Genomic DNA, 19,052 nt, shown 5'->3' with positions numbered 1-19,052 from the left:
GGAGACATGAACAATCTTGCTCTGAAATCTCAGAGCTAGCAAAGGATTCACAAAGTAAATTCACCACTTCGTTTTTCTTAATTAGACAATTTTTGTGTCAGATAAAACAGAAAAACATCTGGAGGAAAAATATGAACCTTGTCACAGTCTGTTATTCCCTAAATCACCCTGATTGACTTATAATCTCCCTGAATTTCCAAGTGCTAGACACTAAAACCCAACTGGGTATCAGCTGCCTGTCAGCTATAAAAGCAGCTCCCCTCGTTCCAATTGCTGGTTTATCTGCATTTTTTCCGTGGCTGTCAGAAAGGAGCTGAAACAATGCCTGTGAAGGCAGCCTCACAATGTAAGGGGTCAGCAGTCACACCAAGGGAAGTCTTAGTTCTAGGTGCAGAAAGATTGGGTTTTAAAAAAAAGGATGGTTTTGGCTTCTATTATGTGTGACATCACGGAGCCACCTGGCCAAAGCCAGCTGTATATGATTAAAAATGAATCTGACTTTTATGGCAGTTTGGGGGAAGCCTTGGACGGCGTTCACTTGGGCATTGCCTTGCCTAGGATTGAAAGGTGTGATGTAAGCTCACATTAGCTAGCTCCATCTAATGCCTGCTAACGCTCTGTCACAACAAGGTGAGTCATACTTACGCACGTGCTGAGCTGGCTGAGTTAAAGCCCAGGCTCTGTGCAACATACAGGAAGACACTCTCTGCCCCAGAGAGCTTACATACTTCAACACGTCGGTACTTACGGAGTGCAACACCTTTGTTAAGAGCTCCACTCCCCATACATGGAGATGAAAGGACGTGCTCCAGGCCACACAGCAAGTCAATAGCAGAAATGGGAATCCGGATTCTGACGTTTGTGTGGATCCCAGCCCCAACCAAGGCCAATCCACTAAACAAACAGCATTACTTTAGTCCTGCTACTAGCTAAAGTCTAATGTGAGAATCCTCAGTTTTAAACAGGAGAGTGGGAAATGCAAGCACAGTGTCTTCCCAATCACAAATCCCGTTTGCTAACTGAGGTTTTCTATAAGCTCAGTGAGTGCAGTAACAACAGGGTTTAGCTTGCTGTAGTACGTAATGCAACAATCTCTAAACAGGCCTCCCAAAGAAATGTCCACATCCTTAAAATAAAGGAGCCATCTACAAGCGGATAGCTCAGGTTTTCTCATGACATGGCTGACCTGTTTCTTTCGAAGTGAACAATCAAACCTGGCTATTGTGGGCTGGTGACAAGAAACACACAGCAAGAGCTTTTGTTCGATGTACTGCTTTCAGTGCATTTTATAGAAAGAACCCTCCCTATCAGCTCCCCTCTTCCATTTCATTCATCCAGCAACCCTTCTATGAAGGGACAGTAATTAAAAACAGCCCAGAGGCCAGCCAGAGGAACTCAGCTCAGGGCCACTGTAATTAACCTTTGGAAGGCAACATTACAGCGAGTAGGCAAGAGGGATTGTAGGAGAAAGAATACAGCAGTCTTCTCACCCTGCTCCTCTAAGAAACCATAATCCTCTATCCCCTTAATCTCGACATAATAGTTAGAGACCAAGCCAGAGTCCAGGTGGTTCACAAACACAGCAATTCACTTGGAGAAACTGCCTGAAAGGAGAATGGACTCCATCTCTTGCATACAATTACCAATAGTTTTAATGATATCCCTTCCCTGCAATGTACCTCTGCTCACACTGGGAGCTTTCACCTTCTACTACAATGCTGTAAAAAAGGATATCATGCCCAAACACCAGGAAAAGAGGGTATCCCACCAACATAGCAGATGAGAGGCACTCGGTACTGTTAACTAAACAGAGAGTTCCTTCATAAAGGAAAGTAAGATGTCAGTAGTAGTGCCTTTTCAACTGGTACAGGACTATGCCATGTGGTTGTTTACTCTCTGTGGAATAAGGGATAATTAAACTCTCTTCCACCCATAGAATAAGTATGTGGCAGGATGAGTTTGTCGGCTTATACATGAAGAATTTTGAGCATTTTTTTTGCTTGTGTAAAAAGAACAACGTCAGATCCACCTTGGTAGGATCGTGCTGTTGTTAGTTGGCTTGAAGCAGGCAATATTGGGTGAACATCTAAGGGCTGCATTATGCAGGAGGTCAGACTAGATGACCAAAATGGCCCTTCTGGTCTTTAAAAAAAAGTAATAAAAATCTATGAACCAACTATGTCAGATTTCAATTTTCCCAGGATGAGCAGATCAGAGAACTGCCCTGCTTTGCAAAGGAAGCAAAAGAGCAGGTATCAAGTTCCTATTTAATTCAATCAGACACTGTGCTGCTGTCACTGAACTGACCTCATTCTCCTGCCATAACAATACAGGAAGCACAGTAGGGGACGACACAGAGAAACATGCCGTCCCCAGACAAAACAAATTAAAAACAACCTCTTCCTTCCAAAAATCAGGTGGTCTGGTGATGCAGAGGAGGAACTTGCCCCAAGAATTCATTCATACCAGAAAAGAAACCCATCATGGCTGTACTCACAGTATCTCAAGCCATTCAAAAGAAAATGGATTATTCGAACAGACTAGGAGCAAGACAGTTCTGCCCCGCACTGAGAACCACAGGCTAAGTTCCCTCTAAGCTGCGCGGCTACACAGCAGGCTATCAAGAGCTGCGCAGGTGGGGAGAGGCTGCTCTCCCATGGCCCCAGCCCCAGAGCTGCCACCTGTCCCCCGGCCCTGGTCCTGGAGCTACTGCAGCCAGAAAGGGTTGAGGGGAGTCCTCTCTCCCCGCCACAGCCCCAGGGAAGGCTGCACCCCAAACCCCTCATCCCTGGCTCCACCCCAGAGCCCATGCACCCAGCCAGAGCCCTCACCCCCCCACACCCCAACCCTCTGTCCCTGCCCTGAGCCTCCTCCCACACGCCAAACCCCTCAGCCCCACCCCCACCACATATCACCTCCATACTGGTGCACATAACAAAATTAATTCCGCACATGGATGGGAAATATTAGAGGGAACATTGACGCCACAGGTATAAACACATCCTTACCCTCTATAAGGTGGCCACTGATCAGCCTAATCTGGAGCGTCTGAAATTGCTACTTACTAGAGCATCAATGAGGACTTCAGCTCCGTCTTCACTCTCATGGAGCGTGTCTATGTCTGTCAGTTCTTGAAGCAGATCTACCACGGCTATGGACACATGTGGGAGATGTTAAGGATAACCAAAGTCATAATCAAGATCTCATTTATCTTCATACTTGGCCCAACGTGACTGCGTGTGCTCACCGACTGCCGAGACTGGACTAGCAAGGAGTGTGTGCCGAGCAGAGCAGAGCGACAGAGGAAGACGAAGCATTGCTTTCACAGCCCTTGTTTTCATAAGCACTAAAACTGAGTTTAGTAATTGGGAGTAATACTGCAACATGATCATCTATTTGTTGTATTTGGCAATTTCACTGTTCCCCAGTGCCATTTGCTTTTTGTCATTTTTAAACCAATTAAATACTCTAGAGCTGGTTCAACTGGTTACCAGCCATTTTACATTGTAGCAATTGTTAAAACTCTAGTTAGGAGCACAGAAAAATGTAGCGATTTGATTTGTGTGCATTATCCTCCCAATGATACCATAGCTAACTTGGCATAGCATGCACCCCACAAACAAGGCCGTAATAGGACGGTGGAGTGATAACCCTCTTCTGCCTGGCCCAATTAGGAGAGCGTGCTTCTATAACCATGCACCCCACAGGAACTGCGAAGATCCTGCCAGGCCAATTTTCATTCATTAGCACCGGGTTGCATAACACATGGTTCTTGTGACTGCTACACAGCTCTTTAGTACAGCCAGACGTATTCCCTCTCATTACACCCACTTTCCTATTCTCTCAGACACACTGATCAATCCTGCCCAATTCCCACTGGGACAGAACAAGAAATCCAGTTGTCAAGATGTCCTACGTAACAAGATTCTGAAGGAGCTCTTTAAAATCCACAGGCTAATAAACTGGGCATCCATTTGTGTAAGAATGGAAATGTATTTTTATATACTTCGTTATTTAATAAGGTTACAGTCCTGACTTAACCAGACCCAGGAAATTCTGTAATGCGACTGCCATTTCATTCCCACGTCAAACTGCTACGCCCAGGCACTGTAGAATACTCAGATCAGTAAGTGATAGTACCTACTTCACATGCAGCAGCACTCATGTAAGGGTGTGAGTTTGGCATGAGTAGGTATACCTGCACCAGCTTTAATCTAGCTAGCATAGGCAACAATAGTACTGCAGATGGGGTGGGATGGACCTCAACTCAGGCTAAGTGCCCAAGTGGGAGCCTGGGTACGCACTTTGGTTGTTAGCCCTTGCTGAAGCCCATCCTGCCATGTCTACACTGCTATTGTTACCCATGCTAGCGAGACTGAGGCTAGCACAGGTATCACCTACCTGTGCTACAATCGCACCTTCATTTGTAGAGTAGACCTACCTTTAGTGAGGCGAGACTAGTTTTGCTGATACAAACACACAGGTTACGCTCGCAAAACATCAAAGTCAGGCCTCTGCTCCCCTGAACATAGAAGTAAAGTTTTTAAGTGACTTAGGAGCCCAAGAGCCAGTAAAAGCCAGTGACAGGTTCCTAGGTCACTTTTGAAATGGTCACCTATACATTTACCACTACAGTCAACACCTAATTGCTAGTGCTAAAGAAACTGAAATCCTCTAGCCATGTAAGAAACGCACCATGGGCCCGTACAGGATGGTTTCCCCCAGGCTACCTGCGATTGTGCTCTAGTCTCTCTAGTGGTCAGGATAGTGGGGTTTCTATGGCATTTCCATCCATGGAAGCTCTACTGAGCCTGCCAACAAGGATGCCAGTTGCACAGGTGAGTTCAGGACAAAGGAAAAGGCTTCTCTGGCTCTCCTGACTTTTGCTAATTTAAGTCACAGCCTAGTCATTATCTTTTACTCACATCGTTTGCACTAACTCAGTTGAACAGCTGCCTAAACAGATCACCTGGGATTCATCCCCTCACCTCTCCATCCCCTCCCTGCATTAGCCCCTCCAAGGCACTAATCTAAATGAAGTGTGAAGAACTTGTCCTTTGGTGTTCCCTTTGGGGACACTGTTTCAAAACCGTATCCTGTTCAGTTTTAGTAAAGCCACCAAGAGACTTGAATGAAGACTTGAATATTTCCTGTATGTCTAGGAGCTTCATTTCAATAGTTTTCCATTTTTGGCTTAAGCAATAACCTAGCATACAGAGAGGTATGTGTGTATATATATCTCCTCATTATATGTTCCATTCTATATGCATCCGAAGAAGTGGGCTGTAGTCCACGAAAGCTTATGCTCTAATAAATTTGTTAGTCTCTAAGGTGCCACAAGTACTCCTGTTCTTCTTTTTGCAGCCTACAGTCTGCTTCCAACACATCTGAAAAGATTTCTACAAGCCTGTGACAAGAAATATGTTTTCTCCCAGGTTTACAGCTCGCAGGCCAAATTTCTGCCCCCAAACTAATTGACAAACAAGTTTTGACTACTTTATAAAAGGAGGGGGAGCTAGCAGTGCAAATACTGACAAGCCCTTAACAAAAGTGATCCCAAGACACATCTTTTTATGGCTGAAAGGACAAAACAAGCTGTGTTCCCACACGTTCCAGCTCTTAAGGTCACCGTGAACCAGCCCTCTGATCCCAGTCAAAATCCCCATAGTTTATGTTTTCCCTGAGAATGACAAATTCAAGATAACCTCTCGGTGCTGTGCACATTGCACACAGAAAGCCTGAGGTCTCTGGTGAAAGTATAAAATATTAAACCAGGATGTCCATGAAACTGGTTATGCATGGTAGGCATTTCCAGCTGTACAACAGTAAATTGTTAACAACCTTATACTGGAGAATAATTTCTATTACAGATCACAGATAAGACAGCAGCGGTGTTGGCTGTTTTGCAGAGATCAGCATTCTAGCAGACCAAGGTTATGTTAGATGCAAGTTAAAATAGTCAACCCTGTAAATAGTGCTCTCTGAGGAAAACTGCAATGTAATGAGATTTTAAAAATATGTTTTTATAATATAATCACTATACCTATTTGCAAAGATTGTATCACTATTTTTTTTAATATAGTGTATTAAATGCAAGAAAAAAAATTGCTAAAAGAAAACTGACATCCTTAAATCAAACAATAATAAATAGTTAGCATTTTTACAGCACTTTTAACCTGGAAATCTCAAAGGGCCTAAGAAAAGTGTCAGGCATTATCTGCTTTTTCACAAATGGAAAAAGGAGGCGGAGAGATTTTAAGTCACACAGCGAGCCCCTAGTCTCATCTCCCAATCCAGGACCCTAGCCTTGGACCAGGCTGACTGATTAGTTCACTAATGCTGGTTCAAACACAGTACATGCAGCCTCCCTCCGGAATGGAAGAGGGGGAAGCCATTACCTGATTTTTCAAGTTATGTTAAACTAGCCATTTTAAAGAGGGACTAGAATTCTACAGCCACTTTGAAAGTCTTTGCCTCTCACACACATCACCGGTAAGCCAAGTATCTTGTGTCAGTCTGCTCCTAGGCCGAAGCTCAGGTGTCCTGGCAACAAAAGGGATTAGTGCAGTTATGGTGCTTCTGTTCAGGACAGACAAACCACTGGTACACAGCAGACATAGGTCAAAACTGAGGATCTCTGGTAGAACCTTTGGGGAACAAGGACTGGAATAAATAGCATGAATGGATGCATGCTAGCATTCAGGTGCCATACCCTCAGCAGCATTTGTAAAGGAAAGTGCACTGCATGCTTGCCTGTGGTTAGCCCTCCACTTTACACGAGTGCCCAAACAAAACCTTTAAAAATGAAATTAAGGCTAATTACTCAAATGAGATGACGTCTACATTAACAGTTCGGCAGGGGGAAATAAGGACACTGAAATGTTCAGGAGAGAGAGTAGCTGAGTAAAGAAGGATTTCAGGTGAACAAAAGACGATGGAAATTTAAAGCGGTGGGAGGGAAGAGAAAAAATATCTAGCAGTCTGTGTGAAAATGGAGCACAAGAGATTGCAGAGGTGCCTGCAGAAAGCCTTACTCCTGGAAGAAGTGTTCTCACAATGAAAGGATATCTGTATTATCGTGTCCAAGCAGCCCTAGGAGAGACTGTACAGCGTTCAGCTCTACCAGCAGGTGGTAAAGATCAGGCATGGTTGCAACCACATGCATTTCCTGAATGATGTCATTTAAATCCAGCTCAGACTCCATGAACCTGTGGACAGAAGCAGGGCAAAATTGGTCAGTGGGAATACAAGTGCATCAGCTATCCTCACAGTAGAATGCAGGCCTTCCCGACACTGAGAACAAAGCAGCCACACAACCCACCAACCATTCATCCAGGCATCACAGTGCCACAGTATTTCCAATTCCCCTACAGGAGGTGTGGGAGCTCCCAGGTGGAGCTCTTAACTACAGCACAGCATTCGTGTGAAATCTAAGGCCTTGGCTACACTTGCGGATTCACAGCACTGCCGCGGCAGCGCTGTGAAGCACGGAGTATAGTCGCATCGCCAGAGCTGCGAGAGCTCTCTCACAGCGCTGTATGTACTCCACCTCTCCGAGGGGAATAGCTCGCAGCGCTGTATGTACTCCACCTCTCCGAGGGGAATAGCTCGCAGCGCTGTATGTACTCCACCTCTCCGAGGGGAATAGCTCGCAGCGCTGTACGTACTCCACCTCTCCGAGGGGAATAGCTCGCAGCGCTGTATGTACTCCACCTCTCCGAGGGGAATAGCTCGCAGCGCTGTATGTACTCCACCTCTCCGAGGGGAATAGCGTGCAGCGCTGTATGTACTCCACCTCTCCGAGGGGAATAGCTTGCAGTGCTGTGAGCGAGCGTGCAGCGCTGTATGTACTCCACCTCTCCGAGGGGAAGAGCTTGCAGTGCTGTGAGCGAGCGTGCAGCGCTGTATGTACTCCGCCTCTCCGAGGGGAATAGCTCGCAGCGCTGTATGTACTCCGCCTCTCCGAGGGGAATAGCTCGCAGCGCTGTATGTACTCCACCTCTCCGAGGGGAATAGCTCGCAGCGCTGTATGTACTCCGCCTCTCCGAGGGGAATAGCTCGCAGCGCTGTATGTACTCCGCCTCTCCGAGGGGAATAGCGTGCAGCGCTGTATGTACTCCGCCTCTCCGAGGGGAATAGCTCGCAGCGCTGTATGTACTCCACCTCTCCGAGGGGAATAGCGTGCAGCGCTGTATGTACTCCACCTCTCCGAGGGGAATAGCTCGCAGCGCTGTATGTACTCCGCCTCTCCGAGGGGAATAGCGTGCAGCGCTGTATGTACTCCGCCTCTCCGAGGGGAATAGCTCGCAGCGCTGTATGTACTCCGCCTCTCCGAGGGGAATAGCTCGCAGCGCTGTATGTACTCCGCCTCTCCGAGGGGAATAGCTCGCAGCGCTGTATGTACTCCACCTCTCCGAGGGGAATAGCTCGCAGCGCTGTATGTACTCCGCCTCTCCGAGGGGAATAGCTCGCAGCGCTGTATGTACTCCACCTCTCCGAGGGGAATAGCGTGCAGCGCTGTATGTACTCCACCTCTCCGAGGGGAATAGCTCGCAGCGCTGTATGTACTCCGTCTCTCCGAGGGGAAGAGCTCGCAGCGCTGTACGTACTCCGTCTCTCCGAGGGGAAGAGCTCGCAGCGCTGTACGTACTCCGTCTCTCCGAGGGGAAGAGCTCGCAGCGCTGTACGTACTCCGTCTCTCCGAGGGGAATAGCTCGCAGCGCTGCACGTACTCCACCTCTCCGAGGGGAATAGCTCGCAGCGCTGCATGTACTCCACCTCTCCGAGGGGAATAGCTCGCAGCGCTGCATGTGCTCCACCTCTCCGAGGGGAATAGCGTGCAGCGCTGTATGTGCTCCACCTCTCCGAGGGGAATAGCGTGCAGCGCTGTATGTGCTCCACCTCTCCGAGGGGAATAGCTCGCAGCGCTGTATGTACTCCGCCTCTCCGAGGGGAATAGCGTGCAGCGCTGTATGTACTCCGCCTCTCCGAGGGGAATAGCTCGCAGCGCTGTATGTACTCCGCCTCTCCGAGGGGAATAGCGTGCAGCGCTGTACGTACTCCACCTCTCCGAGGGGAATAGCGTGCAGCGCTGTACGTACTCCACCTCTCCGAGGGGAATAGCTCGCAGCGCTGTACGTACTCCACCTCTCCGAGGGGAATAGCTCGCAGCGCTGTATGTACTCCACCTCTCCGAGGGGAATAGCTCGCAGCGCTGTACGTGCTCCACCTCTCCGAGGGGAATAGCTCGCAGCGCTGTACGTACTCCACCTCTCCGAGGGGAATAGCTCGCAGCGCTGTACGTACTCCACCTCTCCGAGGGGAATAGCGTGCAGCGCTGTATGTACTCCACCTCTCCGAGGGGAATAGCTCGCAGCGCTGTACGTACTCCACCTCTCCGAGGGGAATAGCTCGCAGCGCTGTATGTACTCCACCTCTCCGAGGGGAATAGCTCGCAGCGCTGTACGTACTCCACCTCTCCGAGGGGAGTAGCGTGCAGCGCTGTACGTACTCCACCTCTCCGAGGGGAATAGCTCGCAGCGCTGTACGTACTCCACCTCTCCGAGGGGAATAGCTCGCAGCGCTGTATGTACTCCACCTCTCCGAGGGGAATAGCTCGCAGCGCTGTATGTACTCCACCTCTCCGAGGGGAGTAGCGTGCAGTGCTGCGAGCGAGCGAGCGTGCAGCGCTGCAGGCGCTGATTACACTGGCGCTTTACAACGCTGCACTGGGGGGGGGGGGGTGTTTTTTCACACCCCTGAGCGCAGCAAGTGCAGCGCTGTGAATTGCCAGTGTAGCCAAGGCCTGAGTTGTGCAGAGGAGAGGTGCCCCTGGGGCAGGGAGTCAGTATTTTGTTTACAAACAGAGGCCAGGTGATTAAGATAAGAAAGGGCTGGTGATTAAATGAAGGGTCTGTAAGTGTAGCTTGTAAAAGAGGAATCCCTCAGTGGAGGGGGGAGGAGGAGGAGGGGTTGTTTTAGAGAGAAAGGGGATTCAGAAAAAATACAGGTTTCAGAGTAGCAGCTGTGTGAGTCTGTATCAGCAAAAACAATGAGGAGTCCTTGGGGCACCTTAGAGACTAACACATTTATTTGGGCATAAGCTTTCGTGGGCTAGAACCCACTTCATCAGATGCATTTAGTGGAAAATAAAGTAGGCAGGTATTTATAGACAGTACATGATAAGGTGGGAGTTGCCTTACCAAGTGGGGGGTCAGTGCTAACGAGACAATTCAATTAAAGTGGAAGGGGGCTATTCTCAACAATAGAATACCAAGAATACAGCAAAGCACTGAGCCAAGGTTACATTCAGAAAAGGGGGAGATTTAGGTGTGTAGGTGAAAAGAAGGGGTCAAACCCAGGGCAGGACTAGCAGTGTACAGAAAAGTTCCCACTCTACCTGTGGTACTTATGTGGCCTCATCACCATAATATCTAAGGCTTCACCTCACAATGTCTAACCTATTTCTCCTCTCAGCCCCTTGGTGAGGTAGAGCATTGCTGTTATCCCCATTGTACAGATGGGGCACTGAGGCACACACAGACTAAAGGCCAAATTTTCAAAGGTATTTAGGCACCTAATGAGATTTTCAAATGCACTTAGGTTTGGTGCTTTGTAAACCCTACTAGATATCTAGCTGTATCTTTGGGTGCCTAAAAGCCTTTGAAATTCTGTCCTTAAAGCACTGGCCTGGGGTCAGACAGGAAGTCCATGGGGGGGGGGAGTAGAACCCAGGTCTCTGAGGGCCAGCTCCCAATACAGCAGACCAGCCTCTCTCCCTGCTGCACGCTACAAAAGAGGACTCTGATAGCTAGGAGCAAAACCAAGGCAGCCAGTTCTCTGAGACTCCAGCAAATGGTCGCAGGACGGATGTCATGGTTGACAGCATGAAAAGCAGCACAGAGGTTAGGAAGGCTGTAGAATGAGAGTCAGATGAGAGGAGATAGCTTAACTCCCAAGGGGTGGCAGGTTCTGCCCCAGGCTGAGTTGTAGAGCAACAGCTGCTGTGCAATTTTACATTTTAACTGAAAACCATTTTGTTCAGTCATTTTTTGTTCTGAGTTTGAGAAAAGGAAGGAATGAGAAATTATCACATGAGTATCCGATGTGTTTATGCCTCAAATTCTTAGGGTTTCAGCTGTATTCAGGCCAATTCCAGAACAAAGAACAGACACTGCAACCAAAGAGTCCATAAAGCCGACGATTATTGTCATGATTTGCATTATTCACTGGGCACCATCTGTGTGCTCAGCACTGTTCAGAATAGGCCAAAAAATCCAGTCCCTGAGCCAATGCATCTAAGCTGTGTGACTCTGGATAAGATGGCTCAGATATTTAAGTATGAAGTGTATAGTTATTGATCATACTGTGATGTTAATTCCTATGAGTGGAGGCGCTCATGGCAATAAAATTTTACTTGATTAAGGACTAGAAGATTTGACCCTCCAACTTTTTTTCTAAAGGAAGAGCTGCCCAGAGCTCCTGTGCCTGGTTATTTGCCTTTCCTGCCTGCAGTGGCCCTGAGCTATTTCAGAAGTCTCAGGTTTTTTTCTCAACTTTAAAATATAGAATTTTCTTGGTGTTTGGTTTTAAATATCCTCCTGTGAGAACTGCAACTCAGTCGCTGTAGTGTTGTGTTTAAGAGCCTTCTGGAAAGGAACTAGAGTAAAAGCAGTGTTGCCAATGCATGATTTTTGTCATGAGTCTCATGATAATTGTTTTCCTTAAAGCCCCAGTTCCTGGAGTCAAGTGGATCTGTGATGATTTCAGCCTCTTTAAAGAAAAAGTAAGTTTCTAGCCCTCATGGCTGTGTAGAAAGCTCCAAAAGACTCCAGTGCACCCTACAGCAGGGCCGGCTACAGGCACCAGCCTGGCAAGCAGGTGCTCGGGGCGGCCGCTCCAGAGAGGGGTGGCACGTCCAGGTATTCGGCAGCAATTCGGCGGATGGTCCCTCACTCCCGCTCGGAGCGAAGGACCACCCGCCGAATTGCCGCCGCAGATCGCGATCGCAGCTTTTTTTTTTTTTTTTGGCTGCTTGGGGCGGCCAAAACCCTGGAGCCAGCCCTGCCCTACAGGCTCAAAAAGCAGAAGACAAATAAAAAGAAGATCACCACATCTGTTATTTGTACATAATCTCACGATTTTAAAGTTAATCTCATGATTTCTGGTGAGCCTGATTCCTGATTTTTGAACATTTGGGATTGGCAATACTGTGAAAGTGACTTGGAAGTGTCAGTTTCATTCCTGTTTAAGATTAGATTCTAGTCTATTATTTGTAGTGTAGTAACACCTCTAGAGCCCCAAGCAAGTGCAGTATAAACTCACGGGGCCTTGCCCTGGTAGGATGTTTCCAAAGTTAAATGATCTAGTCCAAGCTTGATGAACTGCAAAAAGTATAGAAAGTCATCTAGATTTTTCTACAATTGTTTCAATTGTTGTATTCAAGAGTTAGTAACAAAGAATATAGACCTCTACTCCGATATAACGTGACCCGATACAACACGAATTCGGATATAATGCAGTAAAGCAGTGCTCCAGGGGGGTGGGGCTGCGCGCTCCGGCGGATCAAAGCAAGTTCAATAAAACGCGGTTTCACCTATAATGCGGTAAGATTTTTTGGCTCCTGAGGACAGCATTATCTCGGGGTAGAGGTGTACATTAAAATTTTAAACCTAACCAGTGTTCCTTAAGTGATTTGACATAAGATGTGAGAATATGTTAGTTTTAGAGCTGAGTGGGTCTAATATTTATTAAATCCTCTTTTTTTTTTTTTTAACATAGGAATTAGAAACAGTGCTTGTATCAGCTAATTTCTAAGTTATTATCTGCAAAAAAATCCCTAGAGTTTTCAGGTGCCCAAGTAGCCCTTGGAATTACGGTTAAAGTTGCCCCTCCCCACCCCCCCACCCCAACTCTGAAATGGCCCCTGCTATTCTGCTCACATCATCGCAAAGTCAGTCACTGGATTCAGAACTCACTGCAAACAGTTTGTCATATCACTGCACCTGGGCCCCGAAAGCATTTTATGATGTGGCATTCCTGCCCTCTCTAATTTATGTGTATCAGTTTAAAAGAGTAAATGTGCAGGCTAGTTCCTACATAGAGAATTCTTCTGCTGACTCATCTTAATGTTAACGTGTGTGGGTTATATTATCTCCAGTAAGGGTACAAGAGGACTTGGGTGTCTGTGTGAGACAGGGAGTATAGGGGCAGGGGCAGAGACCTAGCTCCAGCCAAGCTTAGGAGAAAACAGGCTGAAAGTTTCATTTAAGTTAAATAAAGGCAATCCCCAGAACAGCGGTAAGTTTGAATCAGACCCAGCGTCCTTGTACTGGTGTGAGGAAAGTGGTGGGGATGTCACTTGCTTACACTGAACTTCTCTCCTTTTGCTTTAGATTCAGAAAGAAGGGTTTTGTAAACTGGCCTTGCTGAACTGAGTCTTTGCTTCTCACTCTAAGCAAGCTCTGACCTTCAGAAGGGATTGTCTTGGGGTATTAGACTCCCAGACATGCGACTCACCAGTCAGGAGAAAGCGCAAGCTAGAGGGCAACAACATAGTACCAAGTACCAACACTGCCTGTTAAAACTAGAACTCAGATGTGCAAAAGGGACATGGATTCAGCCTGACATGTCACAGAATATTTCTTTTGCTTCACACTGTCAGAACTCCCTCCCCGCTTAATGTGGCAGAGCACATATCAGCAGGGCCTGGCAAAGTTCAGGACTGCGAGAAAAGCAGCAAGAACTAATGAGTAGTGACTGCAGCCACAGACACACACAGATTTCAATCCAAGAGCCTTGGACGAACTGTGGGAGGGAGCTCCCTGTGTTCAAACAACAAATACTTCATAGGAAGAGTCAGATTATCAGCAGATTTGCACCACTCCTTTTGCTCAGTGTAGAGTATTCTGAAAGTTCCCATGATGTGAAGCAGGAGTCCCTTCACATACACATTTGGTAATACAGTTACATGATTTGGCTGTGCTGAGTGTATCAAAAATTATGAAGAAAAATGGATCCATTTAGGAGACACCCTTAAATTCACGGTCACCCCTTCACCTTCTGAAACACCCGGCACCTACATTTATTAGGTAAACAGAGCCTTCTTTAGACTTTGGGGCTGGCAAGGTTAGAAGCCATGGAAAGGAAGGAGCATCAAAGTGTGGAGAAACTGAGGGGAAAGTACTAACAATGAGGAGAGATCAGTGAAAAAAGAGGGGACAAAAAGGAAAGGCCAAATTAAAAAAAAAAAAATGCTTTGAAGAGAAAGTTTTAGAGGGACAGTAGAAATGGGCAAACAATTTATGAGTTTACCCTGTATAAGCTTTATATAGGGTAAAATGGATTTATTTGGGGTTTGGACCCCATTGAGAGTTGGGCATCTGAGTGTTAAAGACAGGAACACTTCTTAAGCTGGTTTCAATTAAACCTACAGCTGTTAGGGGACATGGTTCAGACCTGGATCTGGGTTAGCAGCAGGCTAGCGGGTCTGGCTCAAGCCAGGCAGGGCACTGAAGTCCCAAGCTGCCAGGGTAGGAAAGCAGGGGCAGAAGTAGTCTTGGTACATCAGTTGGCAGTTCCCAAGGGGGTTTCTGTGATGCAACCCGTCACAATTTCAAATACAATTTACAGGTCATACCTGGCAATAATTGCCTTTAATCACATGATCTTTCAACAACTGAACCTGCATCTATGATTAAGAGATTAACTTTGGGCTCAAGCAAGGAGGGAAGGCTCATAGTGGGCAAAACAGAGGGACTGCACATGCCCTTACTTTTCTGGATTATCTGGGAACTTGATCCGCAGCTCTTGGTTTTTGTAAGACCTCTTCTCAAAAGTGAGAATCATCTTCTTCACCGAACTTTCATCCAGAGGCTCATCCTAGCCAAACAAAACAAATATTGCTTAGCTTTCAGAGATGGACGCAACACCAATCTGTCAATAAGTAAGAGTAACCAACAAACGGAGCCAGTCCTGGATACACCTGTGATAGAACAGTAACCAGGAGCCAATGACAATCAGAGAAGGAAGCTCCCCAAGTCTCACTGTAGAAGGCTGACATAGCCCTAGTGTGAGCCACATTTTCAGATTAAGCAAGTCCAGTTAGCAAAATGTTTCCATGAGACCCACAGAGACTGTCTGCATAAACAAGAGCATCTACTCAGTAAATAAAAAAAGCTATTTAACGGCACTGACATGAACTAAGCTACCAATCAGGGGACTTAGATTCTAAAGGGATTTTTAAATACTAGCACCTGGGCTACTGGAAAAAACAGAATGCTCGGATGATATTCTTGTTGCTAGAGACCGGGAACTTGCACACTACATGATTCCCAAGATTCTAGCCAATCAACAGGCTTTTGCTTGATCCATTCATCCTCCAACTCAAACACTAAGGAAATCCCGCATTATCTGTCTCACCCATCAACCACAGCAGCAGTGGCAATAGCTCAACATCAGAAAGTAGAGGGAGATTTCAGAGATGAACATTAGAAATGCTGCACACAAAGGAGAATGATATTTTACAAACCCACGTGATTCCACTGTGGCAAAAGTCACTTGTTTTTCATCAAACACGAAACAATTACTTCCTGCTGTCTATCTCCTGGATTTACAACAATCCAGGTGTTAGATTTATACAATGATCTTTTCCCTGCCCCTTAATAGAAGGGCCAGTCCCACACTGGGTCTCTGTCTCCAAGACTTGAAATCATTTACCCTTGATAGCTGTGTGACAGCGATGGCAATTTCCTGCAATATCCTTGAAAGACTTTTATTAAGTTTATGTATTACTGCGGGCTGGGATTGTATGTAACCTCTCTAGTGGGGAGACATAAGAACTGGGAGTATGGACTTTTGGGACAATAAGGGTTAAGTGGATTTCCAGGGGAATACCTAGGGAGAGGTTAATGCAAATTCCCCAACTTCAGTTATGCAAAACCCAGCCTTTTGAAGCTACCAAGTATCTGTTACAAAAGTCCAAGATCAAAGGCCCAAGCTGTATAAAGAAAGGACTGAACTGCTCAGCCTTTGTTCTGGTTCTAAGGCAAGTGAACTTGTAACCATGGGGAAAACCCAGCTGTGGGTTTGGAAGGACTAAAACCTACTGGAGCCCTAGGATGGAGTTGGTGTAATCTCTGGTAAGATTTTTAGCATGTCTGTAAGAACTTATATTGGTTTTTACCTGTTTCTCAGTAATGTTTTTACCCCAAGATTAAACATGCAGTGTGACGACTTATACTTGTGAGCAATACACTGGTCACTGCCTTCAGAGAGAAAGCACAATGCAGGAGCCGGCCCTCAGGCAGACTGGCTTGCCAAGGATATCACAGTGCAATACTGGGAACTGTGCAGCATTAAAACTTCAGATCAAAAGGGAATGAGACACAGGTCTCCTCCCAGGTGAAGTGACAGATAGGAGCCAGAAGCATTTAAGCGAGTGCCCTTGGTGACCATGGAGGGGGAAAACAGGTGCAGTTGCCCTGAAACTGTGCCAAGCTGCTACCCTAATTCTGTGGTCCTCCCCCCTACAGAAGAAGGTTTGCAAGAGAGGGAGGGTGGGTGAAGCTATGAGGCTGAGAGTACCTATGAAGCTAATGGATTTAGAAAATTAATAAGAACCCAGAAGCTATTTCCGGTCACAAATTTTAGCAGTAGATTCAAGTAGTTTACACCTAAAACAGAGATTTTATATTTTTAAAGTTTTTTCCAAGCCTTCTTAGGGTCTTTTGTTCATTATTTCAGAAGCCCCGTTTTAAAAGGAGTGTATTCTGGGAAGGGTGAGACATGGAAACAGTAGCCTTGTGATGTTCTGAGCCCCAGGAACTGAAAATGGCCAGTTAGTTTCATCATCCAAGCAGAGTGAAATGTAAATGACTGTGTCATTCATTTTCATATTTTCCATTGTTAAAGTGGTTAAGAAAACAGTCTTCTTTTTTCCTCCAAATATTTGTACTGCATAGAGTAGGATGATAGGTACAATTAGAACTATCATTGGATTTATGGTATTGACAGTGTCCTTCTTAAAGAGGGGACAGTTTTGGGTCCAGACAACCTTAAAGCACCCATATTTTTCTCATTAGACTTATGTGGTGGAAAAGGCTCTGATTTGAATAGAGGCGACTACGTCTCAGGCAGCCCATCCCCACAGAACACTGGAAATTTACCTCCTCTTCTTCCTCTTCTCCCTCCTTGTCAACCATCTGAAGAAGTTTTTTTTTCTCATCATCAGTTTCTTCCAGTGCAGCAGCTTCCTCTTCTCGGTGGCGACTGCGCTCCCGTGCACTGGCTTGTTTCCGCCGTGCTTTGATATCCTCATCTTCATCATCACGGGGCCTTTTTGTCCCTCTGTTGGGCTGAGGTAAGAGAAAGAAGAGGAAATAAAGTGAGTGAGACAAGAACTTTTGCCTCCCTTTATCTCAGAGCCCCAGAGACAAAGCTTATTTATTTTAAGCACAGCTAATTAGATTTGCTTACAATACTTTTACCAACTTTGAAAACTGAAATAGAGATTACTTTAGTGATGTTTAATATCATATAAATAGATGAATAGTACCAGCAAGAGCTGTGTCAACCTTCTTCCCTACGTTGGCTCATGAACATCAACCAGGACATCACATCCTTATCATGCAAAACCCCTGGAACTTCAAACCCAAGCAGGATTTGGTGACCAAGCTGACTAGGCAATGGTTTTGTGACGTGGAGAAATTTTCACTCAGGAACCAAGGACTTGTATCACTTGTGAGCCAACTCTCAGATGACCCCATGGCCTTGAGGTGAATTCACTGAATTTCCAATACTGCACCCTCGTCTTCTGACTCACCTAGGCGAAGACCCAATTCTGAATGATTTTCCGTACCCAAAATCTGCTTGGGTTGGATGCCCAATTAATGCAGAATCATTTGCACACCCAGGGCAGTATTAGGCCTGTATACAGGTCTGTCGCATCTTAGACGCATTTAACATGTGCGAATTCAGCTTTACACGGTCGGCAAAAACAAAAAACAAAAAAGAGAAAAATAACAATTTATATACTGGACCTGTAGTGCGGGCGATTCCGCCCGCCATTACACTCAATGGAATTTTGACTATACGTGGTTTTCGCTTTACGCGCTGACTGCGGAACGTAACACCAGCGTAAGATGAGACAGACCTGTACTGCAGCTCAGCAGAGGCAGGACATGGGAACTATATGCACATAGTGTGTTTGATTGCAACTGCCGGTTATTTTCACCCATGGTTCCCGTTCACTAGGCAAAATTAAAGGGGACCCACAGAGGGGAAAAAAAGGGCATAGTGCTTTTTCTTCTTTAGGGTGGACAGAGAAAGCCTGAAAGTTCTTGGGTTGGGATTTTAAGGGGGGGGAAAAAATCTACTTCTCCCCCTTAAGAGACAGGAACATTAAGTCCTGTCTCCTCTGCCTTTTGCTGGAGGGAAAGGGAGATGGAATAAGAGCTCTCTCAGCCCTACATTGCAAAGACAGCAGCTTATTCTTTCACAAAAATATCTTCTGCCAACTGTTTAACAGGTGTCCGTGTAAACCAGGTATTAATTTAAAAAAATTAACTCAAAATTCCTCTCCTCTGCCAGCTGCTCAGGTTTTGGTTCCATGATATTTGTGATATGATCACCCTACTAGTCTATCTTTCTCCCACAGTTTTCCACCTAACTTTCTATTGTACAAAGCAGATCTTTTTTCTGAAAAATCCTCTTTGGCCTTCTTAAGACATCAAAAACACAACTCTTTCCTTTGCTGTTCCTTTAGCTACAATCTCAAAATCACAGCCCACTTCCACAAAGGTAGCAGCTACTGTTTCGATGCAATCAGGACTCTTAAAATTCTCTAGCCTCAAAGTCAGGAAAACAGCTTGGAGAAGAAAAAGTGGAAGTGTCCCTCTCTTGCCAGGTCCCATAAGAGCACAGGCTTCCAAGTGGGAATTTGTAGCTCCACAGCATGTTGGGAACTGTAGCCCCCAGGAGGCACCAATTCTTTCAGGCTCATAAGGCAAGACCTGCTGTGATTTTGATTAAAATGTGTATACTGCTGCAGACCA

The 19,052-nt window shown here is 46.1% G+C and overlaps 1 protein-coding gene across 1 annotated transcript in view; it reads right to left on the bottom strand.

Annotated features, from left to right (window-relative positions):
* The window catches only part of CTNNBL1 (catenin beta like 1), a 97,287-nt gene that overhangs the window by 63,850 nt on the left and 14,385 nt on the right, over positions 1-19,052 (bottom strand). Inside the window, exons 2-5 of the mRNA XM_054045968.1 lie at positions 17,166-17,354; positions 14,774-14,880; positions 7,069-7,208; positions 3,066-3,163 (exon numbers count right to left, since the gene is read on the bottom strand). Of these exons, the coding sequence (XP_053901943.1) occupies positions 3,066-3,163; positions 7,069-7,208; positions 14,774-14,880; positions 17,166-17,354 (534 nt within the window). The remainder of the gene's footprint in view (positions 1-3,065; positions 3,164-7,068; positions 7,209-14,773; positions 14,881-17,165; positions 17,355-19,052) is intronic.

This window comes from Malaclemys terrapin, chromosome 12 (genome assembly GCF_027887155.1).
Source record: "Malaclemys terrapin pileata isolate rMalTer1 chromosome 12, rMalTer1.hap1, whole genome shotgun sequence".
NCBI lineage: Eukaryota > Metazoa > Chordata > Testudines > Emydidae > Malaclemys > Malaclemys terrapin.
Note: the sequence above shows the minus strand (reverse complement) of the source record. Positions and strands in the feature narration are given on the sequence as shown.